At 44.0% G+C, this 27,943-nt stretch overlaps 1 protein-coding gene across 12 annotated transcripts in view; it reads left to right on the forward strand.

The window, feature by feature from the left end:
* Positions 1-27,943, forward strand: part of DLG3 (discs large MAGUK scaffold protein 3) — a 116,636-nt gene that overhangs the window by 84,542 nt on the left and 4,151 nt on the right. For 9 of the 12 annotated variants that reach the window (XM_080990064.1, XM_080990072.1, XM_080990071.1 and 6 more), the window contains 8 exons: positions 16,554-16,668; positions 21,630-21,806; positions 22,197-22,272; positions 22,974-23,073; positions 26,182-26,223; positions 26,948-26,998; positions 27,145-27,246; positions 27,597-27,769. In XM_080990064.1, coding sequence (XP_080846190.1) covers positions 16,554-16,668; positions 21,630-21,806; positions 22,197-22,272; positions 22,974-23,073; positions 26,182-26,223; positions 26,948-26,998; positions 27,145-27,246; positions 27,597-27,769 — 836 coding nt within the window. Of the gene's footprint in view, positions 1-16,553; positions 16,669-21,629; positions 21,807-22,196; positions 22,273-22,973; positions 23,074-25,196; positions 25,243-26,181; positions 26,224-26,947; positions 26,999-27,144; positions 27,247-27,596; positions 27,770-27,943 lie in introns of all 12 variants that reach the window. The other 3 variants (XM_080990070.1, XM_080990067.1, XM_080990068.1) reach the window with 2 other exon arrangements.

Genomic DNA, 27,943 nt, shown 5'->3' on the forward strand with positions numbered 1-27,943 from the left:
GGATATTTTCTGATCCTGCTCTATTCTACTACATTCCTCCTTAAAGAGGGTGTGGAAGAAATTCTACAAGTGCAGCAGGCATACCAGGTAAGGGAGATAGAAAAACTGAACAGGGAAGAGCTGCCAATTACAGCCATCACTTGCTTCTGTGTAGTGACTAGTCCATGATGCGTGTTGCCTGTTAGTGCAGAAAGGGAAGTTGGTTTGTACACTTGTATTTCAGGTTTCATTTGCAAAGTGAGATTTAGTAAAGTAACCTGAGCCACAATGTGGGTTGGGTGCTTGTGTTCAGCAAAAATGGAGCTGGAGATTTACAGCAGCTGCTAGCTAAATGTTAGAAATGCCATTTGGCTTTGAAGTGTTTGGCCTTACTGAACTGTATAATATGTTTAAATGACAGCTCCATTAGTATCCAGTCAGTGTAAAAAGGAGCTTTGTTATTTTTAATGTCATGCTGAAGAGTGTAGCACCAGAGACCTCTGAGAAAAGCCAGCAGCATCTGAAGGGCTTTTAGGTATGCAAACATTTTGCTGTTCAGGGCCTTCTTAAGCTATGTTGCTCCCAGCATTGAGCTTTTGGGCTAGTGGGAACCTGTCTAAAACCAAAAAGACTCTGTGGTGGCCATGAATGTAAGAGACAGACTTCTGAGCTTGTGGAATTCTTCATTACTTTAGGGCAGATGGGCTTTGTAGCTGAGGGCCAACTGGGTGGTTAAATCAAAAGTTCTAAGGTGGCAACTTAAAAAACCCCAATTTTAGCACAGATCTGATTGTCTCCTTCCTGCAGTTACATGATACTGCATTTCTAAGGCAGTTTAACATGCACTTGTGTTAACACTCAACATATAAATAAGAGGAACCCTCAAGTAGGGATTGGCATTACTGTGGGTAGAACAGAAAATAATGGGATTATAAGATAGCAATGGAACTTCATGTACATTGGCAGTGTGTGAAGACTGGGCAATGTAATATTTGGAATGCAGTTGAACACATTGAAGTAGTGGAGATATGAACTGACCCATAAGCTGTGTTCAGCCTTTAAAATACCCATGCCCGTATTTGTTAGCCTTTGAAGGATGTGATCATGCAGTAAAAGAAAACAAACCCCTTACTGTCAGAACCTGTAGTTTTTCTTGTTCTGGTTTCTTTTCCCTGCTATAAGACTGAGTGAAGTCGTGCCTTTCAGTCTCAGGAAAGGGATCAAAGAGTGGTCTGAGCTTGGCAATGATGGTATACAGGTGAAACTCGAAAATTTAGAATATTGTGGAAAAGTTCATTTATTTCAGTAATTCAACTTAAAAGGTGAAACTAATACATGAGATAGACCCATGACATGCCAAGCGAGATATGCCAAGCCTTTATTTGTTATAATTGTGATGAACATGGTGTACAGCTGATGAAAACCCCAAATTAACAATCTCAGAAAATTAGAATATTGTGTAAAGGTGCAGTAGCTATTCAATCCATAGCACCTGCAATGGGTTCCTGAGCCTTTAAATGGTCTCTCAATCTGGTTCAGTAGGAAGCACAATCATGAGGAAGGCTGCTGACCTGACAGTTGTGCAGAAAGCCATCATTGAGACTCTCCATAAGGACAGGTAATTGCAGAAGAAGTTGGATGTTCCCAAAGTGCTGTATTGAAGCACATTAATGGAAAGTTATGCGGAAGGGGAAAGTGTGGAAGAAAAGGTGCACAAGCAGCAGGGATGACCGCAGCCTGGAGAGGATTGTCAGGAAAAGACCATTCAAACGTGTTGGGGACTTTCACAAGGAGTGGACTGAGGCTGGAGTTAGTGCATCAAGAGCCACCACACACAGACGGATCCTGGAGATGGGCTTCAAATGTCGTATTCCTCTTGTCAAGCCACTCCTGAACAAGAAACAACATCAGAAGCTGGGCTAAAAAAAGAAAAGAAAAAAGAACTGGTCTGTTGCTCAGTGGTCCCAAGTCCTCTTTTCTGATGAGAACAACTTTTGCATCTCGTTTGGAAACCAAGGACCCAGAGTCTGGAGGAAGAATGGGGAGGCACACAATGCCAGATGCTTGAAGTCCAGTGTGAAGTTTCCACAGTCTGTGTTGATTTGGGGAGCCATGTCATCAGCTGGTGTTGGTCCACTGTGCTTCATTAAGTCCAGGGTCAACGCAGCTGTCTACCAGGAGATTTTGGAGCACTTCATGCTTCCTTCCACAAACAAGCTTTATGGGGATACTGACTTCATTTTCCAGCAGGTCTTGGCACCTGCCCACACTGCCAAAATACCAAAACCTGGTTCAATGCCCGTGGGATTACTGTGCTTGATCGGCCAGCAAACTTGCCTGACCTGAACCACATAGAGCAGTGTTCCCCAACCTTGGGCTTCCAGCTGTTTTTGGACTACAATTCCCATCATCCTTGACCACTGGTCTTGCTAGCGAGGGATGATGGGAGTTGTAGTCCAAAAACAGCTGGAGGCCCAAGGTTGGGGAACACTGGCATAGAGAATCTATGGGGCATTGCCAAGAGAAAGATGAGAGACATGAGGCCGAGCAATGCAGAAGAGCTGAAGGCTGCTATTGAAGCATCCTGGTCTTCCATAACACCTCAGCAGTGCCACAGGCTGATAGCATCCATTCCATTCCACGCCAAGCCATGCCATGAGGCAGTAATTGATGCAAAAGGGGCCCAAACCAAGTACTGAGTACATATGCATGCTTCTACTTCTCAGAGGTCCAATATTGCTCTATTTGCAATCCTTGTTTTGCTGATTTGATTTAATATTCTAACTTTCTGAGATTGTTAATTTGCAGTTTTCATCAGCTGTACACCAAGATAATCACAGTTATAACAAATAAAGGCTTGACATATCTCGCTTTGCATGTCATGAGTCTATCTCATGTATTAGTTTCACCTTTTAAGTTGAATTACTGAAATAAGTGAACTTTTCCACAATATTCTGATTTTTCGAGTTTCACCTGTAATTACTGTGAAAAGCAAAACAAAAGTTCTCACTTGCTCCCAGTACCCTAAGCATATAACCAGAGAAATTAGTGTAGAAGGAACATCCTGATACCTCTGTGGGACTATCTGTTCTGCTAGATATGGCTAGCAAATCCCAAGTGAAAATAATTTTAAGTGGATAGTTTTTAGTCTAAACCTCTCAAAGAAGATGGGCAGGATACAAATATGTCTTCTAACATAAGACACAGGCATTACCTTGGAATTGCAATCCCTCCCTCAGGGTGTAGTGATTCTAATGGCACTGCACATAAGATATGGCACCAAGTGAGGCTTTGAGGCTTACTGATCAGGAATAGACACTGTAGATAGTCAACATGATCTCTGTTTTTCTGGATCTTGTACTGTATGGCTAAAACTGTCATAAGGATAGTATTTTCTTAATCTTTTAATTGTATTGAAACTTGCAGTTATTTCAGGGAAAAGATTCATTTATTCTTTGCTGCTATCTTACAATACAGTGTCAGCCTGATAGGCTAACAGTTTTGCCTTTATAATTTTATCGCAGTGGGCAATTCATTTCAAGCATTGATGATGAAATGGTATACTGGAGGTAGGAGGTTTTCAATCTGCTCGCTTCTCAGGCTTGCATTTGTGGCTATTCTGCTGTGTGCAACCTGCAGCTAAAATGCTGTCAGCTGCAGAAAGGAAGAGATTAACCCTCCCAGTCAAAATGCACCTCACTGTCAACTTGAGCTGAGTGAGTAAACTACTGTGGTTAGTGTGGGATGATGTATTCCTGGCTCTCACAAAAACCTTCATGCAGCTTGATGCTCAGCCTAATACTGAAGCTTTGCAGCCAGTTAGAGGTTAATATAGCAACTGCTTCCCTTACTAGCTGGGTTTACCATAGAAACAAATCCTGTAGGAGAGTGGGGGTTGGGTTTACAGCAAACACAAAACCATCGTGTCAAAAACTAAGGCTCATTGTGCAAGTGTGGGGGTTGATATGTGGACAGTAGCCCCATTGATTCGAAGTCCAATAGCACTGGGGAACCTGAGGCTTTGAAGACCTTGGAACAAACAGATTTCTCCTGACTGGGTTGGGGTAATGACACCCAGGTTCTTGAACTCATTTTGAACTTTCAGAAGCATTTAGCATGCTTTTGGCCATGGATAGAAGATACCAGCACTGGGCTACTTTTTATTTCCCTGAAAGCATTTGCTAAGAGTTAAATTTTCCTTTTGTTGAAAAAGGGTGCAATGCAAGTTTTCTGCCCTCTCTTCCCCAAGGCTCACTGCTGTTTGGAAGGTTTATGCTCTCTTTTACTGAAGTTCCAGCACCTGCATTTTGCTCATTTGAGAGGCTTCTACCTTGTTCACAGCCCAAAGTTATTGAGGCAACTTACAAAATGTTTTAAATACAATACAATACAGTAAAACAGACAAGAGTTGCTAGGGATAATTAAAGGTGTATACAAGTTTCTCCTTGCCTGTTGAATCTCTGGATTTCAGTATCTCTCTGAAGAAATAATCCCAGTGCAGAAATTACTGCATACTCAGTCAGTTGTTAGCTCCTCACAGACCAAGTCTTTCACATCATGCTGCTGCTATCTCTCATAGTTTATGGCAGATGCAAGAGGCAGCAGGGGAGTAAGAGTGTTTACAAGCTTCATTCCAGTCCTCAAGGTGCCACAGGATTTTAGCAGCTTGTGCAGTAGTTCAGAATGTGAACTTGATTTTATAGCTGTTGAGGCAATAGGTTTCCAACACTATACGTGGGGGAAATGAAGGTGCGCCTTCTTTGAATTCTGTGGTTTTACATATGAAGACATAATAACAATCATCTGTTCCTTAGCTGGTCTTAAAATTAGGCAAATACAACCTCAGATGAACAACATACACTGTGTCATGATTTTTTTTTAACACATAAGGCCAAAATGGAAAAGCCACATGTGAAAAACAAAGTGCACCTTATGATTCATTTGCTTATGATTCAATAGCTTTAGCAGCAATAACATGAAGTAATTGTTGTCTGTAGGCCTTTATCTGTCTCTCACATAGTTATGGAGGAATTTTGGCCCATTCTTCTTTACAATGTTGCTTCAGTTCATTGAGGTTTGCTGGCATTTATTTATGCACAGCTCTCTTAAGGTCCCGCACAGCATTTCTGTTGGGTTGAAGTCTGGATTTTGACTGGACCATTGCAGCACCTTGATTTTGTTCTTTTTCAGTCATTCTGTTGCAGATTTGCTGGTGTGTTTGGGATCCTTGTCCTGTTGCATGACCCAATTTCAGCTAAGCTTCAGCTGCTGGGCAGATGGCCACACAACTGACTGTAGAATACTTTGGTATACAGATAAATTCATGGTCAAGTCAATGGCTGCAAAGTTCCCAGGTCCTGTGGCTGCAAAACAAGCCCAAATCATCACTCCACCACCACCGTCCTTGACAGTTGGTATGAGGCTCTTGTGCTGGCATGCTGTGTTTGGTTTTTGCTAAACGTGGCACTGTTCATTATGGCCAAACATCTCCACTTTGGTCTCATCTGTCCAAAGGACATTGTTCCAGAAGTCTTGTGGTTTGTTCAGATGCAACTTTGCAAACCAAATCCATGCAGCCATGTTCTTTTTAGAGAGATGAGGCTTTCTCCTGGAAACCCTTCCAAGCAAACCATACTTGTTCAGTCTTTATCCAATTATACTGTCATGAACTTTAACATCTAACATGACAACTGAGGCCTGTAGAGCCTGAGATATAACTCTTTTTTTGCAATTTCTCTGAGCATTGCATGGCCTGACCTTGTGGTGAATTTTCTGGGACATCCACTTCTGAGAAGATCGGCAACTGTCTTGAATGTTTTCCACTTTTGAATAATCTTTCTCACTGTAGAATCATGGACTTAAAATAGGTTGGAGATGGCCTTAGAAGCATTCTGAGTTTCATGGGCAACAGCAATTGTTTCTCTAAGAGCATTGTGTCGTCTTTCCTCCTTGGCATTGTGTTAAAACACACCTGAATGCTCCAGACCAGCAAACTGATAAAACTTCGGCTTTTATAGAGGTGGGCATATTTGCTGATGATCAATTAAGCAAGGGCATTTGATTAGCAGCCCCTGTCTGCTGCTTAGCCTCTTAATTCCTTTGGAAACAGTAAGGGTGTACTTAGTTTTTCACACATGTTTTCTTCATCTTGGCTTTATTTCCATTGAATAAATCATGACACAGTGTATGTCATGTGCTGTTGTTCATCTGAGGTTGTATTTACCTAATTTTAAGACCTGCTAAAGAACAAATGATTGCTATTATGTCCTGATATGTAAAACCACAGAATTCAAAGAGGGTGCACTTTCTTTTTCCCATGACTGTACATCACAAAAGCAATAAACAACTTTTTCCCCACAGTGCTGACTTCTTTACTCTGAAGGCAGCCTGGTTTAGGGAAGTTTTTAATGTTTGACGGACTATTGTATTTTAATATTTTGTTGGAAGCTGCCCAGAGTGTCTGGGGAAGCCCAGCCAGATGGGCGGGGTATAAATAATAAATTATTATTATATTGGAGTATTAAGATTGGGAATGTTTGTAGGAAACATATATATACCTTAAAGCAGGGGTTGGCAAGGCTTACTGGGCATGGGCTGGATCACTCCTGCGGAGATCCTCCGTGGGCAGGACCAGCACAGCGAGACTTCGAAAATCGCATCTGCGCATGCCCACGGTACCGGAAATCGCTTCTGCACATGCCCAGACGCCAAAAATCGCACCTGCACAAAAAACGATTTTTGGTGTCTGGGCATGCACAGAAGCGATTTCCGGCATCTGGGCATGCGCAGAAGCGATTTCCGGAGCCATAGAAGCGAGTCTTTCATTTCACTGTGTTGTCTAATCTTTGCTCTTGGATCCAGTAGGATTGAGTTGGTTTTGCCCCTTTTTCCTGCTTGCCCTGTTTCCTGCCACTAGATTCTGCGAAGCTTTGAGAACAGGCACTATTCTGTGCCTCAGGGCCTGGAAGTAAAGCACCTGCCAAACTGCAGAGCCTGAATACTGGTTATTTAACTCCAGATTTCTGTTTAACCATTCTGAATGGAATAAGGACCTTGGAGCCCTTGCTGAGTCTTTGTGGAAGCTGCTTCTAAGTTGCTGTGACTCTAAAAAGCTTAGTTGTCAGTTGCTAGCATGTATTAATGGGCCCAAGAGTCCCTCCTGGCTCATGCACTCTTACTACTTTACCTGAAGGTTAATAGCCATGTCTGCCCAATTTTATGTGGCACTTTTAAGGATATTGCTTGACACCTGAATTGGACCTACTACTAGTAGTGACGTGTTTGGTAGAAAGAATCTCTGGAAGCTGCTGTGTTACCAGTAAGAGGCTTATGCTAAACTTGCCTGTGGTTAATGTTAAACCTACTTCCTCCCCCACCCTTCTCTTGGCTATTTCTGCAGAGTGCAGGTGGTATTTTCTGTAGCAGGAATTATTCATGTGCCAGTTCAGAAGGAGAGTGGTCAGTCTTAGCTTGGGTTTATGAATAGATAAACTAGGTAGCAATGGAATTGTCATTCAGGGACTGTTTTTCTGAACATGAGCAAGGTAGCATATTTTCATCTCTGCTGAACTCATTTGCCTGTTCTAGTCTCTGCTAGATATCAGGGTAGTACCAAGTGGAAATTCTGTCCCATCTTAGCCCGGGTTAAGAGGATTTTCAAAACTTCATTTACTGTTATGCTTGCTTCAGACCCAGTTGTATTCCACAGTTGCTACACCAGGAGTGGAACCTATGGCTGTCTAGATATTGGATTAAAACTCCTGTCATTCCTGACCATTGAGCATGCTCACTGGGATGCTGGGAGTCCATCCATATCTGGAGGCTCTGCATCTTAGCTATGGTAACATTAGCCTGAAGCGGGTAATCAAGTTGGGATAATACACGTGCCACTTCTGTAGTGTACAGCCATTAACATTTTCTCTTCACTTATTGAAAGGTCCATTAACCAGTTCTATTACATTCTATAGTGCAGCTTTAGAATCCTACATGGTCTGCTGAAAAGGCCTTTGATAACGTCTCCTGCCTGTTTATGATAAAACTCTTAGAAAGGATGGGGTTTGTAGAAACCATTATAAAAGGTATAAAAGATACAAATATAAAAGTATTATAAAAAATGTACAAACTGCTGTTGGAGTGGGAAACTAAAGAGGAATTTGTGAAATCGAGCATGATTAAGTGGGCACAAGATGTGGGTCACAATATTGATTATGAATTATGGGGAAAGTTGTGGAAAATAAATATTAATTTTACACCTTGTTATGCGCTAAAAGAAAATATGATGAAAATGACCCACAGATGGTATTTAACACCCACCAGATTGGCAAAAATGTCTAAAAAAAGAAAAAGGTATATGTTGAAAGTGTAATGAAATTAAGGGATCTTTTATTCACATGTAGTGGTCCTGTAAAATCATTAAGGCATATTAGGAAACTTTTATCCCCCCAAAAGAAAAGAGTGTACTACTATATGCCACTGCCGCAGCTAGAATATTATTGGCACAAAGGTGGAGAACAAGTCTAGTACCCACTAAGGAAGAATGGCAATGTAAAGTGTTCGAATATGCTGATCTGGCTGGTCTGACGAACGGGATAAAAGAAAATGAAGATGAGGAATGGGCAATATTTATTGACTATTTCAAGAACCAGTATAGACAAATACATAGCTTAGCAGGTCTTGAGTAAAACCAGCAGAGTTGAAATGTTTGATAGATAACAAACGATGATTAAAAAGAGTTGAATTATGCAGAGTAGTAGAAAAGCAAAGGAACTAGGAAAAGGGTGAAAGGGAAGTCATATGGTATATGTATACATGCTGTATTTGGTACGAAGTTGTAAGTGGGGGAGGGGAGGGGGTTAAATATGCTCTATGTTCCTGTTTTTGAAAATGCAAATAAAAAATAAATGGTGTGTTCCAACCATGGGGAAAAAATCCTGCGTGGCCTACTACAGCAATGGGGATTAACACAGCTAATGGTACAGAGACTATATTACCTGAAGAGGTTTAGTATATTTCCAAACTTTGATCAATGCCTTTTCAATAATTCTTGGCAAACTTGAGCTGACAGGTTTACTTTTTTCAAACATTTGTTACTCTTTTTCTATCCAAGTAAATATAACTAGATGATGATTTAGCCAAACTTTATTATTTCCTAGTGTATTGTTGGGGTTAAAGTGTGGGACTAGGATTCAGGAGACACTGGCTTAAAATTGCACTCAGCCATGAAGCTCTGTTGGTGACTTTCGTCCAGTAAATCACACTTTACTGGTTGTTGTAAGGATTAAATGTTAGATGTGAGGAACAGTGTATACTGCCTTGAGATCTTTGTATTAAGCACTGGATATAAATATAATAAATAAAACTCTTAGGAAAGATCAGCTGGGAGTATGTGAATAAAAGCGAAGGAATTTTTTAAAATTGCACAATGGAAGTGGATAGTTACATAAGGTCAAGGGAACCTACCTAGTCACATTCTGCATTAGAAATAAGTAGCATAAATGCTAAACTTTGCATCTATTTCTTTGCAGTTGTGAGCCATAGCAAAAACATTTTCAGTCTGCTTTTTTAGATATTTTGCATAAGAACTTTTATTATATGCAGCACAAGCCTACGGACCAAGTTAGTGCTGAGTTGGGATTGTTTTAGTTTACAAGTTTTTGCCAAATAATTTTAGCGCAGAATCTATAGAGGTCATTAGAAGCTGGAATTGATTTTGCAGCGTTTAGGTTATAATTTTGAGAAGAGATACTCCTACTTATTCTTAACATGGTTAAAACAGGTGCTTGACTGGGTACCCAGATGAGAATAAGGCTGTTCACCAAATTTGTGGCTGTGCACGTGTGTGCATGCGCATGCATGGATGTGACTGCTTATGGCATGTTTTCATGCATGCACATGGTGCAGGAGGAGATATGAGAAAAAACTGCTTTTTAGTAGCTTCTTCTTTACTCAATGAAAAGAGTAGTTTTCAGTTTCTATGTTGCCTGTACGCTACATAGACAGGATTTCTGTTTTTCAATGAGCTGCAAAAAGAAATGCCAATATGATACTTAAGGTTCTTGCTTTTGCAAACAGTGGTACCTCGGGTTAAGTACTTAATTCGTTCCGGAGGTCTGTTCTTAACCTGAATGTGTTCTTAACCTGAAGCACCACTTTAGCTAATGGGGCCTCCTGCTGCCACCACGCCGCTGGAGCACGATTTCTGTTCTCATCCTGAAGCAAAGTTCTTAACCCAAGGTACTATTTCTGGGTTCGCAGAGTCTGTAACCTGAAGCATATTATGTAACCTGAAGCGTATGTAACCCGAGGTACCACTGTACTAGATTGTTAGCCTGAGGGCAAGGACTGTAGTGATCTATAGCCTGCTCTGGGAGAGGTTTTGTTTTATTTTGTTTTTGCTGAAGAGCAGGTTACAATTTCTTTAAATAAAACAAGATATTCATTTAGATTAAGGTCTGCTTAAATTGCTGTATATCTATGGATGCCAGAAGCACAGGAATTGATGGTTTAAAGCAGGGGTTGGCAAAAAAAATTAGCCGCAGGCTGGTCTACTGTCCCTCAGACCTTGTGGCAGGCCGGAGAAGCGGCACCAGTGAGGGAAAGCTGGAAGAAGAGGCAAGGGGGGCAAGTAGTCCTCCTCCCCAGCCCCAGCCACTGCGCTTACCTTCCCTAGGGCTTCTGCCACCACCAGCGCTGCTGCTGCTTCTTGTTGGGTAGGCAGAGCGAGCTCATCCGTTCTGCTCTCTGGCCCACAGGAGCACCAGGGTGGCGGCAGCGGAGGGAAGATGAGAGGCGCGAAAGGGCTGGCTCCGGAGAGGGGCTCCTTAAAATGGCGCTCAGCTAGCTTAGCCCAGACCCCTTTCCTCCTCTAGGCAGGGCGGGGAGCAGCCAGGAGGAGGGAGTGAGGAAGCACCGCCGTGGTGTGTGTGAGGAAGGTGGGGGGATGGAATGGCACAGGGGGGAAATGGCGCAGCCCAAATGAACAGAATCCCCACGCCAATCCACGGACAGTCCGCGTGCCAGATCCTAAAGGCATTTGGGCCTGATCCGGCCCATGGACCTTAGTTTGCCGACCCCTGGTTTAATGTAAATATTAAATATGACCAAGCTTTAAATAAGAGTTAGCATCAGTTGTTCGTGGCAGCAACTTTATGCCTGGGTGAATAACTACTGACGAAGAAGTAAGTGCAATGAAAGAAGGAATGTGGTAGAATTCTGGAGAGAAAGGTAGAGCCCAAAGTTATAGTGAGGGAAAGGGGCTGTCCTAGTGAAAACCAGGCCTTGCCTGCTTTACATCTCAGTAAGCCAAAATATGACTTAACATGACCACGCAAATGTGGTGGCTTTTCATTAGGACCTCACACTTACTGTAGCCAAGGTCTGTCCTATGATTGCAGATTGTGGTTAAGGAGGAGAGACGTTACCCACAATCCTGGGTTCAGATGTCCTGCCAGACCAAACCTTGACTGCTGCCATCCTGCACTGACTTAAAAAGCCCAGAGAAGAGCAAAGTGGCCGCAGTTGCCTTCTTGGGAACCAGCGTGATCATGCATTCATGCTAAGCCATTATTAGCCATAGTTTTGGTGTGCCAAGGATATCCATGCTACCTCTTCCCTGTTGAAGAAAATCCCTCCATTTTAACAATGAAACCAATGGTAGGGTAAGATTCTGGGTGTGTTGGTGGTAGTGGGGTCAGTGAACCTTGCTATTTTCAAACACATTAATCTCATTAATCGCATTTGCACAGCTCTGATCAGAGTTTGTTCCCAAACAGTACTGTCCATTTGGTTTTGTTCCCATTCCTCTTGTTTGTAGAGGTTTAGGGGCTGTTGTCCATGAGACTGCAAGCATTACATTGACTGTTCTGGTGTGCTTTGTCAATATTTGCTTTCCAGGAAAACTTGCCGGGGTCTCTGTAGCATGAGTGTTGCAAGGTACTTAAAAGATTTGTGGCATGGTCCATAGATACAAATTCGCATAAAGTTTTCCTACAGTATATGTGCATGTACTGTATGTATATATATTCCAATTCAGATTTTAGAATCTCAGTGTTGCAGAATTCAAGCCAACAAATTTCCCATCCAGATCTTCCAGATAAATGGATTAATTTATTTTGCACCCTATCTCAGATCATCACAACTTAGTTCCTGTTCAGTTCCTTTACCCCTAATTCATTTCCCAATAGATCCTTCTTGCCATCAGGATTGAGTCCCTTCCCTTCTAGGTAGTCATCTTGACATAATATCTTACCTGTGACACTTAAAAGATTTTGGGACCTGATCCACTATGCACCCAGCAGTAACACTTGTTCTGTAAATCTATGGACCAGTAGCACCATTCAGACTAGAAAAAGTGTATGTCAACAGGTGCTATTTGATACCTTATGCAGAGTGTGGCTCACTTGCTTTGCATTTGCTATCCCTTCTTCCCCTTCCTTAGGGCTGCTTTACAGGCTAAATTTTAGTGGGTATATCCTGCAGACCCACACTGTGTACTTGCTAAAGCTGTAATGGTTTGAACTGGATATTAGGGTTTTTCTTCCTGTCACCTGACTGCCTGTTACTTGACTGCAGTCAAACATTCCAAGAATACCACTGTGTCAGCTTATTATAGTTTCATTTTGTAGCAAGGACTGCTTGCCCCCTAGCCTTGCATCAGTAGGTGGCAAATCTGTCACCATATCAAAGTTTCTGTCTTTGGCCACCTTCTATAGCAGCAGGTATCTCCAAACGCTACTGCAAGTAGTCATCAGTGGCAAAGGCTGCTACCTAATAGTGTTGGACTAAGATCAGAGGGACCAGGTTCAAATCAGTCATGCAGCTGATTAGGCAGTGTTGGGTCAGTATTGCACCTCACGGTGTGGTTGGCATTCTAAATGGATAATTTATGCTGTCTTGAGCTGCTTGGGGGAAAGATGAAATGGAAATACTATAAAATAATTCATTGTTTTGAAACAACATGCATACCTATCAAACTTGTTTATGATTTTAAAATATTTGGCAATATATTGACTAGTCATTTGAGCAACTCCATTATTTGACCGCTCAGATGGCCAGGCTAGTGGTTATAGACTCTTTTTTTCTACACATAGCACCAGCGTTCAACATTTTTCCAGGCACATTTTGCACTTGGCTGTCGGTCACTTGCAACCAAGTGAAGCTGCCCAAGCACCAGGATGGGGCCTGACGTCTCTACCATCTGGAGGTGCATGACTGGGGAATCCTTGGATTTTGACTGTTTTGCACTCGAGCAACACAACCTGTGGAATAGAATTTTATGTACAATTAGAATGAATTTCAGGAACCAAAAAGTCTTGTTGAAAAATAGGACTTTTGAGCCACCTGGCTCAAAAATGGCAACTAGGTATTCTGTTATGGCAACTGTAACCACATTTGGCACCTAGCTTATATCTGAGTTTCTAATACTGTATAGCACATACAGTACTTTAAGCATATGTGGAAGTTTCAGTTGCAAGTTGTATTGTCTCCACAGAAATGCTTGTGGTTGGCAAATATTCACAGTTGGTGGTGATTTCTGTGAGTTCCATGGAATGTCCCAGCAAACAGCCAGAAGTTCCTATTCTGGTGCTTGCATAACTGTAGATACAATATTTTAGCCAGATAACAACATAAGACAGAGAGATGGATTAGGAAACAGCTGATCTAGATTGGTCAGAGGTATGCAACCAAGTTTGCAGTTTGGGAGTTCTCCTACAATCCATGCTATTCCTGGAGGATGCAAGTGGCATCACCACGCTTAAGAGTGACTTTTTCTTGTTTGGCCTCTACATACCATATGTTTTCTCAAAGCTACTTTGATGTTTCGAAAGCAGGAAGTGGAGGTTTCTTTGTACAGTGGTACCTTGGGTTACATACGCTTCAGGTTACAGACTCCGCTAACCCAGAAATAGTACCTCGGGTTAAGAACTTTGCTTCAGGATGAGAATAGAAATTGCACTGCTGCGGCGCAGCAGCAGTGGGAGGCCCCATTAGCTAAAGTGGTGCTTCAGGTTAAGAACAGTTTCAGGTTAAGAACGGACCTCCAGAACGAATTAAGTGCATAACCAGAGGTACCACTGTATGTGGATGCAGCTAGTTCTAGGTTGCTTGTAAACTGCTTGGAAAGACACACTTCTCCTGTAATCAGAATAATTGGGGGGGGGGGGTTAGTGTGAAGCACAAATAAGATGATAATCTGCTTTTGATTTTGTATACAGTTGCTGTTTGCATCTTTTGACCTTCATATTTAAGGTTTTGAAGAAAATGCTAATGGTACATTTGAAGCAATATTTAGAAGAGAATTTTTAAGTGATTCATGTTGATTTTTATCTGTATTTTATTGATGCTTTTATTTTTGTATTGTATAGTCAACTTGCAACTTATGTGTGTTTAACATATACACTTTCAACTATGCGGTTGGAGGCTGGCCGATTGAAATTGCACAAATTAAATGCACTGAAGGCATAGAGCTTAAAAGCTCTTTTTCCACAGGGTTTTCCTGGTGCAGAAAGAGTCATGACTTACTGGGCTTTGGGAGGCTTTCAAGTTCTCCTGAGATCTCAGACAGCCCCGCAAGATCTTGTGAGAGCCTTCCAGAGCCCAGTAAACAGGGTGAACAACTCAGAATTCTCTCTGTTGCTTGGGGGATAAGACCCATTTGACATGCCAGTTCAAGAAAGTAAGATTGCTTACTCAGGGGTGGTTCCAAGATGTATGTATGTTTGTTTATTAACTATATGCAATTTTGACTTTATGCGCTATCCCTGGAACGTGACCTAAGCACAAGATGTGTGTCAACAGTATTACAGTTTGAATTCTGTGGAATGTATACTGTAATATAATAAAATACAATTTAAGAAACAAAAGCAGCAGTAAAAATGCTGTTAAAAAAAAACATACAGCATCCAGCACACAGCACATTAGAATTGTTACAAAAGGCAGAAAAATCTATATTTTCTGCTAAGGCCACCAACAATTATCAGTTGGTCTGGGAGGGGGGAGTTGGGGAACCACTGGTTTAGATAATCCCTAGAACCACTGCCAGTGTTAGAAAGCTTTTATTAAAAAAAAATAGTCAAAATTCTTAGGCTTTTGTCTGTGCCAGATAGCCAATTCTGTGAAATTCCATGCACAAGAATCTTGGAAGCTGAATGGTCTAGCCTACAGTGGTACCTCGCAAGACGAATGCCTCGCAAGACAAAAAAACTCGCTAGACAAAAGGGTTTTTTGAGCTGCTTCGCAAGACGAAGAACGGAAACGTCTTGCAAGTTTGTTTCCTTTTTCTTAACACCGTTAATACAGTTGCGACTTGACTTCGAGGAGCAACTCATAGAACGCGGTGTGGTAGCCTTGTTTGAGGTTTTTAAAGACTTTGGTGATTTTTGAAGCTTTTCCAAAACTTTCCCGACACCGTGCTTCGCAAGACGAAAAAAATCGCAAGAAGACAAAACTCGCGGAACGAATTAATTTCGCCTTGCGAGGCACCACTGTATATGCTGTTGGAGAATGACTGTGCCTCCCAGGAGCAGTGGGAAGCTGTCTCCTACTGCAGGCAGGGGAAACTGTATAAAAGTGGAATATATACAGCTTTCAGTTTCTGCACATCTTCTAAAGGGGTATTTATTCTGCTAAATTAGCCCACTCTGAAGAAAACCCCTCACAATCTCTATTCAGCCCCTTACCAAAGTTCTCTGTACGCTGAGTGTGCACCTGCTGCTACTACTACTTAACTTTTATTTAGCAACTATATATACTAGGTACTTATATAGAGCATAATTATTTTTCCTAGAAAAAGAGGATGCAGCGTTGAATTCAGAGCGCAAAGCCAAAGGCCCACCTCTCTGAGAAAGCTCTTTACCAGAGCATGAGTGCAGCTGCCCTTCTTCTACTGGTGTTCAGACACTTGCTGCCTCTGAAAATGGAGGTGTTATGAACCAGCTAATCTTTGGCCATCAGCACTTTCTGTAGCTGTGAATTCCATAAGTTAATTATGTATTGTATGAAAACAGTACTTTCTACAGCCTGTACTGAACTTGCTGTCAGTTATTTTTTATTGGGTGACTGAGTTCTAGTATTGTGAGAGGAAGAAAAAACTCAGTGTTCTCTTCATACCACCCACAATGTTTTAAACTGTCATGCGCCGCCTTAATTGTAAAGCTCCAAATCAGTTATCCTTTCTTCATTTGGTGTTCCATCCCCTCAATCACTTTAGTTGCCCTTTTGTGTGGTTTTTGAGTGCACAGATACAATTGTACCATGAATCTGATACTCAGTTGCTCAACATTCATCATGAAGGTTGGTCACTGTGAGCTGTCTCTCTAGCACATCTATATGTATTTTGCACTATTGAGCAGGAATGCCATGATCCGACTTATACAATCTGCAGCTTTCTAGGCCCAGATCTCAGTTGGCCCTTGATAGCTAATGTGAACTGTCTTCACAATGTGCATTTTGGAGCTTCTTTCTGGTCCCTTGCAGATAAAATATATATTGTGCTTAATTGAATGGGGACACGAGGTGAGCAAAGGTGTTGTATGCCTGTTTCCTCCCTGAACTCACCAGCATCATTTTTCTTGCAGAGTACAGCCGTTTTGAGTCTAAGATCCATGACCTCAGAGAACAGATGATGAACAGCAGCATGAGTTCAGGATCTGGCTCTCTTCGGACAAGTGAAAAGCGGTCTCTCTATGTCCGGTAAGTAAAGTTGCCACCCTTTCTCATAGATGAATACACATTGGTCCTCCTGGACATTTCTTTGAGTGTGCTGTACTAGTAGAAGGTCTGTCTGATTTTTTTGGAAGTCTCTTTTTTCCAGGAAAAGGCGGTATCTTGTGATGCTTAGCTTTGTTCTTTTAGACCAGGGGTCTGCAACCCGCGGCTCCGGAGCCGCATGTGGCTCTTTTACACCTTTGCCGCGGCTCCGGGGCGGATACCAGTGAGGGGAGGAGGCGCATTGTGTGCCCCGACACTCCCCACTGTGGCGGGCGCTGTACTGGCTGTGACGTCGCATGGGGGTGGTGCGTGCGTTAGTCACGCACCGTCCCGACGTCACCTTCCCGCCCACCCGCCCGCTACATTGTAAGGGGCATGTACGCTGGTCACTGTTTTGAAGGGGAGTGAAGAACACACACACACAAAAAGGTAACTTGTTAATTTAACGTTTATTTCTATGAGGAGGAGTAATTCTGAGGGGTCAAACAAAGAAATAATTTTTAAAAAGTGACAAAAAAGTTATTTTTATAATGACGAGTTTTGGGGCTCCCAGTTGTTTTTTCTTCGGAAACGGGTCCAAGTGGCTCTTTTTGTCTTAAAGGTTGCAGACCCCTGTTTTAGACCAAAGATTTTACTGGCACATGTTGCCTTTTCATTGGTAGCAGTACCTTTCACGGCTCAAGCACACTCAGCAGTGGCTTGGCTGTGCTGGGAGAGTTTGCTACATGCCTTGAGTGTCATCCTTTAGGCCAAGACACTGTGTAGCTAAATTGAATTTAGCCTTTGTCACCTCTCTGTGACACCATGCTATATTAGTCTGTATTTCCCATGTGTGTGTCCTGTGTGTGTTGCGGTGGTGGGTGTTGGCCTTTAAAATTTCAGCAGCACCCTGCATATGTATTTTCCTTGTGTGTGTCCTCTGTGTGTTGCAGTGGTGGACCTTGGGCTTTTAAATTTCAATGGGGCCCTGTGTGACACCAAAATTTGGTGCCACCTCTCTGCTTCTCACCCTCTGTTGTTGTCATTGTTATGGTGCCATCTTGGCTCAGTGCCTAGTGCGAACAAATCACTCCCCTAAATCTGCCTCTGTATCTTGCTATCTGTAGAAAGAAAAGGAGTTGGATTGCTATTGCCTTCTGGAAGGAAAGCCATTTTTAGATGAGAAAAGTATTACTATTAGGCAGGCAGCTTTGCAGTATTTTGGCACCTGCTTTAAAAAACAGGCAGGTAATTTTAACACATAATTTATTTTCTATGTTTGTTTTAAAACTGCTTGTTTTATTTATATTTTGTGTGGGGTTTTTTTTGTAATAGGTCAGCTTGATTTTAACTTTTTTATATTTATAATGAATATTTTATGTGAACAGGCTTTTTGTTGATTAAGTGATATGTAAATCTTGTTAAATAAAATACAAAGTTGCTGAGGTCAGCAGGCTACCTATGATTTACCCTATGTGTGCAGTCTTCTGTGACTTGTCTGCTGCCACTTCTCTGTTTGTCACAGGATAACTGCTTTGAGCAGCTAATTGGACAGAACAGCTAGGTAAGGAGGGACAAGATGAGCCTGTAGCAGCAGAGCTATTCCTTTGTTTCTTTTTTCTTTGCTTGCTGACACTATGCCTGTAAGAGGCTAACAAATCTGTTGCCTCAGGAAGAGTTGTTGGGCACAAGGATTTCAGAGACTTGTGTCTTCCCTAACTTTGGGGGAGATACCAAACTTAAGCAATCTGATCCAGTTACGTAAAGCACAAGCCAGTTTTGTAGCTGAGAGTTGTTGGCTCATTGAAGTACATGGATGGTTTCAACTGGTTTGTTGCTCATTGCTGCTGATGGATATGTCTTCTGGAGCTCCCCACCTTCATGGACACTTTCAGCTCACATAGTTTGCCTTTATAAAGATAGATTGCCTGTGCTGTAAGGGCTTCTTGTTAACTGTTAAGCTAGCTTGTGTAACATTCTTGATTGCTCCTGTGATTGAGACAGCATTCTGCAAGTCCTTTTGCACTTGGGCTAACCTGCCCAACCCTTCCGGGTGGGGTAGTTTCGAGCAGGTTTTAACTGAAACTGTTGGAATGGTCTGTCATGCTGCAGGTAGTGGTAATTACTAGGCTTGTTGAAAAATTGTGTTGGGTTGCAAGACAGTCTCATAGTGCACATACGGACCCTGGCTGAGGTACTGCCTAGGTGCTTTACCCAGTACAGCAAATAAATCCCTAAGTCCAACATGGGCTCTCGCCTTCCCTCCTTCCGGGAGAATGCTAAAGGTACTTGCAGGAGACCACAGCAGGTAGGAGTCTGCCTTTCAAAGAATACAGTATAGCAGAAAGCGGCCCCTTTAGTGGGGAGAAAGTGGAATTCTGGAAATGACAGCACCCTAAAGATTGTTAAACTGTTGGGCAAGGTATAACCACTGAAGTCCTAGGACAGGGTGGAAAAGAACTTTGGATCATCCTGCTTGGCAGAATACCGTATTTTTCGCACCATAGGACGCACCGGACAATAGGACGCACTTTGTTTTAGAGGGGGGAGAACAAGAAAAAAAAATTCTCCCCCTCTCTGCCCAGCGCCCCTTCAGCGAAGCGGCAGGAGGCGCTGCGCAGAGAGGGGGAGAACTTTCCCCCTCTTGTTTTCCCGCTCTAAAACAAGGTGCCGTTTAAGGTGCGTTCAGGCGGCTACCTTGGAAGCCTGGAGAGCGAGAGGGGTCGGTGTGCACTGACCCCTCTCACTCTCCAGGCTTCAGGTTCCTTTCGACCTGCTGTTTGGGGCTGGCGGGGGGAAGCCCACCACCAGCCCCAAAGAGCAGGTCAGGGAGCAGCGGAAAGGTGCAGCGGAGAGGCTCCTGCCATAGCCGCGCGTCACCTCTCCAGCCGGGAGAGGGTTGCGGGGCTATGGCTTCTTTAGCCCCGCGCGCGCTCTCCCGGCTGGAGAGGTGACGCGCAGCTATAGAGGCTCCTGCCATAGCCGCACGTCACCTCTCCAGCCGGGAGAGGGTTGCGGGGCTATGGCTTCTTTAGCCCGCGCGCGCTCTCCCGGCTGGAGAGGTGACGCGCGGCTATAGAGGCTCCTGCCATAGCCGCGCGTCACCTCTCCAGCCGGGAGAGGGTTGCGGGGCTATGGCTTCTTTAGCCCCGCGCGGCTATAGAGGCTCCTGCCATAGCCGCGCGTCACCTCTCCAGCCGGGAGAGGGTTGCGGGGCTATGGCGTCTTCACTCCATAGGATGCACACACATTTCCCCTTCATTTTTGAAGGGGGAAAAGTGCGTCCTATAGAGCGAAAAATACGGTAAATAGTCAGTTCTACCACTTTTGGAGAACACAAATAGAAGTTGCAGACTTTGAAAGCCACAGGTTTGTAGCTGTTAGAGAAACTCACTGATACAGTGGTACCTCGGGTTAAGTACTTAATTCGTTCCGGAGGTCCGTACTTAACCTGAAACTGTTCTTAACCTGAAGCACCACTTTAGCAAATGGGGCCTCCTGCTGCCGCTGCGCCGCTGCTGCACGATTTCTGTTCTCATCCTGAAGCAAAGTTCTTAAACCGAGGTAATATTTCTGGGTTAGCGGAGTCTGTAACCTGAAGCGTATGTAACCTGAAGCATATGTAACCCGAAGTACCACTGTACTTGAAATCCAGTGTTTCAGAGCAGCTTCTTGGTTATCCTCTTTGAATTAGAGCTGTATTGCCCGTGGCAGAGTCAACAAACTGCTAATGCACAGATTGTTTCTCAGCAGTTTACAAAACATAAAAAGCAATTGTACAACATTCTTAAGATACAGAATAATTAAATATATACATAATTCAGTGTCAATAGCTGGAGCCTATTTGATGGACTTGCTAAACAGTTCCAGCCATGTGCTTCTGTGGAAAGCCCTCTGACAGCGCTTTGCTTGAATGCTATGTGTAGTGCTCAATGGAGGCACTTTGCAAATTTGCAATTGTTGCTTGGCTATGGCAGTTCCTTCTTCCAAATGGGCTAGCTAACACTCTGACTGCTGAATATTATGGTTTTTCAAGATAATTAAAGTAAAAATCTTAATTTTAACACTGAGAGCCAGCATGAAGTACTGTTCTAGAACAGACACTGGGCCACAATTCCATTCCAGAAAGTTGGCTCATTCAGCTGTACTGCCCTTCTGAATTGGAGGAGTTAACCCACTGCTGCCTGCTTGTTTTCTCCAGCCAGCTACTCAGCTGCTGCACAATAAAACCTGAATAATTTCTCAGATAATATTGAGAATATAATATATCTGCTATGCTCAGATGTGGACATTGGAATGCAGAGCTGCGATGGGAAGTGTGCTGGACCTCAGGCTTATCTGAGCAATAAATCAATTATCTGACATAATTGTGGGGCATAAATAGTTTTACTTGGTATATGGATATGTCTCAAGGTGTCCAGTTACAAAAATCTTGTGTGAATGAGAGCTTATGAGAAACAAAGACCTGAGCGCAATTGAGATCTTACTGAAGGGAAGGCCTTAGCTCAGTGGTAGAGCCCACATTTTGTATGGAGATGGCCCCAAGTTTTCTTCCCAGCATCTCCAGGTTGGATTCAGAAAGACTCTTGCCTGAAACCCTGTAGTGCTGCAGCTTGGTTCCCAGGGCTTGGGAGCCTTTTAAAGCCCCAGAGCCATGTTCCCGCATAAGGATGGGAGCCACATGCCAGTAGCGGGCAGGGCCAGAGAAAAGTAGCTCAGAGTGTCCTAGTTTAATACAGTAGGCTGCATTCCAGCCACACAAGATGCATTCCAGCCAGGCAACGGCACTCAAGCAGGACATGAAGCATGACCAAGTAAGAATCCTGAGAACAATATGGAGAGGGGCTACACTTGGCCCCCAGTTCTGAGGTTCCTTGTGTAGACAGTATTGAACTAGGTGAATCAGTGATCTGACTTGCCAAAGGCATCATCCTATACTCCGAATGTTCTTCATTCCTGTACAGAGCCCTTTTTGACTATGACCGAACTCGGGACAGCTGCTTGCCCAGTCAAGGACTGAGTTTTTCTTATGGGGACATCTTGCATGTGATCAATGCCTCAGATGATGAGTGGTGGCAGGCGAGGCTTGTGACCCCTCATGGAGAGAGCGAGCAAATTGGCGTCATTCCCAGCAAGAAAAGGTGAGTGTTCATTCTGTAATAAGAGTTAGATCCCAGCTGATATTGCCCACCCGTGGCCAGCCTGCTATCTTTCAGGTGTGCCTGAAATAGCCTGCTAAAAGTAGCTAGTCAGGGAGGGGTGGCCTTTTTTTTGGCTCTTCACTGATTTATGGCAAGCAAAGTGAACATTTCTTCATGTCCTGCTGGGCAGGGAAGGTGCTACCCATCACAGAGAATGGCTGTGGCTGTAAACTTTGCCCCATCTAATGTAGAACCGCAGACCTGGTAGGAAGAATAGCTAACCACTCATTGTCTGAGAAAGAAATGGGTCCTGGGGAGGGAACAAGGATCAGTGGTGTGCGGGGAGCCACACTTGAATGTAATAATATCTTTTTCTCTTGATGTAATCAGAGTGGAAAAGAAGGAAAGAGCACGGTTGAAAACTGTGAAGTTCCATGCCCGAACTGGAATGATAGAGTCCAATCGGGTAAGTGCTATTCAAGGGGGGGAGGGTTGGCACGCAGGAATGGTTAATGAGGTAACTTAATAAATGTAATCATGCACTGTCCAAGGTGGTACAACAGTTAATCTAGATCAGGGGTTGGTGGAATTATTTGAGCCTAAGTTTGGTAGCTGGAGCATCCTTAAGAAAAACTTGTGGACTGGAACTCCTCAGACCTGATTTGTCCTCGGACATGAAGATAAAGCCTAAAGCCCTGCCCCATTAGTCTTGCAGCATCCTGCTTTTGTTCCCCATGGCACAGGTTACATTACTGACTGCCAACCGCAGATGCACTAGAACTGGCTCAAAGTTGTTGACGGAATGCAGGGACTATGAATATATTGAGTGGTGGGGAAGCCACAGACAGGGAAGTGTTAGTGACCCTTCTGGTGATGCAAGGGTTGGGCCATAAGGGACACATCTTTGTTGCTGTGGAAATGCTGATTGGTTAGTCATCTTCCACCATCCCTAAACCCCATTTTTCTCTGCACGTAATTTTTCTCTTATTCCCGTTTACATGTAATTTCCATTATTTCATTTGAGGGGGTAGCTTCCATGACACTGATCATCATTGCCTTTTCATTTTATTTTTTCTTGCATGCTTTAAACTCCATTGTTTGTTCTTTTTGTTCTTTTTGTTGTTTTTTTCTTTCTTCCCCCTCCTTCCATCTCCATCTTCTTCACAGTCGATCAAAACGAAACGTAAAAAGAGTTTCCGCCTCTCTCGAAAGTTCCCATTTTACAAGAGCAAAGAGAACATGGCTCAGGAGAGCAGCGTACAGGACCGTAAGTAGCAGCTGCCCTGCTCAAATTCTGGCTTGGGAGGTTCCTGTGGCCAAGGAGCAGCATGCTGCTCACAAGAAGTACTGTTCCAGCACCTGTGGTAGTGAGGCCTTGCTGGATTCGGCACTGCAATGGGGACTGCACTATCCAGAAAGGCCTCAGCTTCCCCAAGGCCATGAACAGCCCCTTGGAGTGAGCATTGCTGTTCACCTGCCTGTGTTGAGAGATGATGCAAGTCCAAGAAGTGTTCTGTTCCCTGCTGTCGTCAAGTTGAAACAAGCACTGGTGTAGCAGAGGTTGCCAGTTGCTCCTGGTATCCCCAGTCACTGTTGCTTGCTCTCCCTTACCTTATCTGCACTAGTTATGCTTCCAGACCACCCATGAAACTTGTGTCCTTTGATAGGGGATCTGCCAACCTCTTGAGTATGCCACCTTTTCCTAACTTTCTGGTGACTGACCAACATTCTCCCTTCTCTACTGTCATAGGCCAAAAAGCCTGTATAGGATACAGTAATGCAGCTTGCTCCAACCGGTGTTTTTGGAGAGCCCAGTCCTGTGGGTATCACAGAAGTTGCTGGTGAAAATGCAGGGCTTTGGTTGCCAGCATACCTCCCTTCTCCGCCCTGTGATGCAAAATAGATTGAGCCAACAGGCAAAAAGATGTGCACCAGTGTAATACATAAAGGTTGCATAATTTGGGCTACTGAGGCACTCTCTAAAACAGCAATAGTCTTGTAAAGTACATGTGACTTAATGGAGAACACTCTCTTAATGCCATATATATGGGAACAGGTCACTGATGAAAGAACTGCCCTGTGTTTGCTGTCAGGCTCGTGTGGCTTGGCTGCCCCTGTGTCATGGTCTCTAATATTAACCTACCTTAATGCCTTCATATGAGGCAGAATTATTCCAGGACAAATGATTTGTCATCTAGCCCAGTATTGTCTACTCTGACTGGCAGTGCTTTTCCAGTGACTTTCCTTTCACCTGCATCCTTTTTCTTTAAATGAGGAAATACAGGAACTTGAACTGGGACCTTCTGCATGTAACGCATACATACTGGCACGGGCCAGCGTGCCTTCTCCTGTCATTGACACTGCAAGAAAAGCAGCAATCAAAAAGCTTGGTTGCAAATGCTGGGCTTGTGGGAGCCAGAGTGTGTATTGAAATGCCTGGAAAAGCTTCCAGTTCTGCAAGAGGTCTTCACAGTCTGCGCTTTGTGGAACAGGGCTGATATCTGGGGCTAGCTCCTTCCTCTTGTATTGTTCATCTACAAACAGTTTCATGCTGATACCTGCAGTCAGCTGTAGAATTAAGAGTGGCAAGTGTGGATTAATGGGGGAAATGAATGAAATGGACAAAGCCATCTGTTTGTCAGTGTTTTTCTTGGGCTTGTTGCTGGAGTCCATGCCTCTTGGTACCAGTTGCCCAGGAGAATTTTGGAAGAACAAGGGACTCAGTTTGGTGACACTGACCTGGTTAGTCTGGTGGCTCAAAAACACAGGGTCTTATACTCTGCTTCTTCCACAGAGAAGTGGCTGCTCTTTGCAGTTCTCTGTCAGTGATTCTGCTGAAGCACCCCTTTGTCTGAGGCATTCACTAAATCAAGGGTAGGAAACCTGTGGCTCTCCAGGTGTTGTTGAACTCTGAACTCCCGTCAGCTATAACTGGCATAGCTAGTGGTCAGAGATTATGACAGTTGGGAGTTCAGCAGCGCCTGAAAAGTCACAAGTTGCCCATCTCTGGACTAGATCATCTAGTATTAAGCAGTATTAAGTAGGACTCAGAAATACCCAGAGACATTGGTGCTAAAATGTGTTGGGAAACTGAGTAGTCTTGGCCTTCGGGAGGTGGCTGAGCTAGAGCTTTGGGCAGGAAATTCTGAATGCCCAGAGGGTTTGGGGCAGAGAGGATCTTTGAAAGTGTTGGTCAGGAGCTTTAACTTCACTTGCTATTGCAGCTCTCTGCCATTCTGCACTCCTGTCACTAATGCTGTCCTGGCTCTGTCTCTCCTCTTCTCTCCTCTCCTCCTCTCTCTTCTCTTCTCTTCTCTTCTCTTCTCTTCTCTTCTCTTCTCTTCTCTTCTCTTCTCTCCCCTCTCCCACTTCTGGCTGGCTGTGAATCAGGACTTCCCTGGGTTAAGTGACGATTATTATGGCGCAAAGAACCTGAGTAAGTGAAATTTCACTGCACATGATCACTTTTCATTGCTAGCATGTGTGTGACTGGAAACAAGCTTCTGCGCTTGGAGCAGCCACACCATCCTTGAGCCCAGTCAGACCATGGCCACTTCTGAACATCATGTGGGCCGTAGCCTGTTATGGAGCAAGAGAACTGAGCCCACTTCTAGCTTGTGGCCAGTGAATAGGCTTTGTGAACCTGTCCCTAAAAGACAGCTCACCACTAGAGTGCAGTGAGGAGTACAGTAAACGGGCCAGGACTTCCTGATTACTTGCAAGCAAGTTCTAGGGAAGGATGTTGGCAAGGCAGAAAGGAGGTCCTGGTGTTAGGAAATCCTAAGTGGATGAAGCCTTGCTTTCTGCCCTGTTGGCATTGTCTGAGAGCCCCTTTTCACCCATGCCATAGAAATGGGAATCCCTCAGCCTGCAGTATCTTAGGGCAGCCCTGTAGTTTTTTGTCTTGTCTTCACCTGCCTGCTCTGCCAGCACCTACCTTTCCTTTTCCCAACCCCCTCTTGTAACTCTCAGTGATAAGATTGTGCCTTAATGACTAGGAAAAGGAAGCAAACTAGAAACAGGATTGTATGTCTGAGCTTCTCGTGCCTGTGCTTGGGGTCCCCTGTGTACACCTGCTGGGGATGAGCTACTGGGGGTGGCAGGATATATGTGGTGTTGCACTTTTGTCTTGGCAAGAGATCCATGAATCTTTTTGCTTCTAGAGAGTAGGGGAGACAATATTTCCTCAAAGAATGCACCAAGTTACCATAAGGTGGGGACTTAGAGCATGTACTAACTATCTGTTCAGCTTGCCCTTGCACTGTTCTTCTCTCTCCCACCCCACCCCACCCCTGTTCTTGTCATCATCAGTTGGTGTTTGTCTTCTCTTGTTGCATCTGTTTGTACTGAATCAGGGTCTCTTTCTTGGTTGCAGAGAGCGTGACATCAAACACCAGTGACAGCGAGAGTAGTTCCAGTAAGTGTCCCTCCCCTTTGTCCCATACTTTCTGCATGCAAACCCTCAAGATCCTCTGCTTGCTTCACTCTGTGTTGGAGGACAAGACTTGTTTTCCCACCCCTTTCAGGGCTGTTTTAGAGCTAGGTCTCCAAACATGTGTTGGAACAGAACTTAGAATAAATCTTCAACCATGTATTTGTGTGTGTGGATGTAAGATGGATAGGTTCCACAAAGCCACAAACTCTGCATTTTCTTTTTAGTTCTAGGGCCTGAATGCTAAGTAGTTCCCATTCAGATACTGTCCCTGTGGAATTATGATACCATCTTGCAAATATTGGTGGAATCTAATGTTGCTAAAAGTTCGGTCTGATAACTGGGTAATCCTGAACTGGATGCAAAGATGATGCCCATTTCCCTTGGTACAGAGGCTGCTGCCTGCATTTATTTTTGCAGGCTTTGGAATGTGTGCCTCTAGGGCACTTGCCCTTCAGTGCTGGGGATAGCATCCTTTGGAAGATGGCTTCTCTCAGAGGTTCTTCCCTCTAAAGTTGGAGCAGGGTGAGAAGTACATACTGTAGGGAAGGCAGTTCTTCTCACTAATCGTTGTAGAGAAATGCAGCTTTGTACCTGAGAATTGTGTGTGCTTTGCCACTCTGCTCCTGCCACTTTTGGGTGGGTGGGAGGTTGTTGCTGCAAAGACATCTGCAGCACAGGCTGACTGTTTCCTCTCCATTTCTTTCAGAAGGGCAAGAGGACACAATTCTGTCATATGAACCTGTGACCCGGCAAGAAAGTAAGTTGGCAAAAGAAAAGCTTGCTGCACTACAATGAGTGGAAGCTCTCATGTTCCTCTGCTCTGCTTTTCCTGGGTAGTTTTTTCAGAGTTGACTTGAGGCTACACTTTAAGGCTCCCTCATATCTTTGTGGCTATGTTTACAGTTCACTATGCGAGACCAGTGATCGTTCTGGGACCCACGAAAGACCGAGTCAATGATGATCTCATCTCAGAGTTCCCACACAAATTTGGTTCCTGTGTGCCACGTAAGTGCTGGTCCCCTGCAGGGAGAAGAGTGTTCTGGGATAGCCTAGCATGGGTTAATTCAAAGTGAAATGGAGAAACTTGCACCTGAGCAATGGCTGTAAGCCCTGCACCCTGTTTGAATACTTGAATGAGAAGGGATGGAGAGGGCTCAACATGGCAGCCAGGATTCTGCTGTTAGTTGGTCCTTCTTTTTTCCAACATACTGCAGATGCTGGGTTGTACAGCCAAAGTTAGCCATACCTGTTAATTTGCCTGTGAAGATGGGGACTCTGAGCCCATAGTTGTGGACATTGCTCCCTGAGCAACAGAAAGGGCTGATGCATTCCAGATTTGCTATGTTCTATTCCAGACACTACCAGGCCTAGGCGTGAGAATGAGGTAGATGGGCAGGATTACCACTTTGTGGCATCCCGGGAGCAGATGGAGAAGGACATTCAAGACAGCAAGTTTATTGAGGCTGGGCAGTTCAATGACAATCTCTATGGGACCAGTATTCAGTCTGTGCGGGCTGTAGCAGAACGGGTAAGTAACTGTGTCCAGGACAACATGTGATAGCTGTGGCTGCAACCTCCTTAGGATTTCTGTCATAGCATCTCAGGTACTGTTCATGAGTTCTCTCTGCCCTGTGACTGAGCCGCTAGCACAAAGTGCAATACATTCAAGTTAAATTATTGTGGGCTTGGGACACTTGAAAGC

This window comes from Podarcis pityusensis, assembly GCF_964106645.2.
Source record: "Podarcis pityusensis genome assembly, chromosome: Z".
NCBI classification, from domain to species: Eukaryota; Metazoa; Chordata; class Lepidosauria; order Squamata; family Lacertidae; genus Podarcis; species Podarcis pityusensis.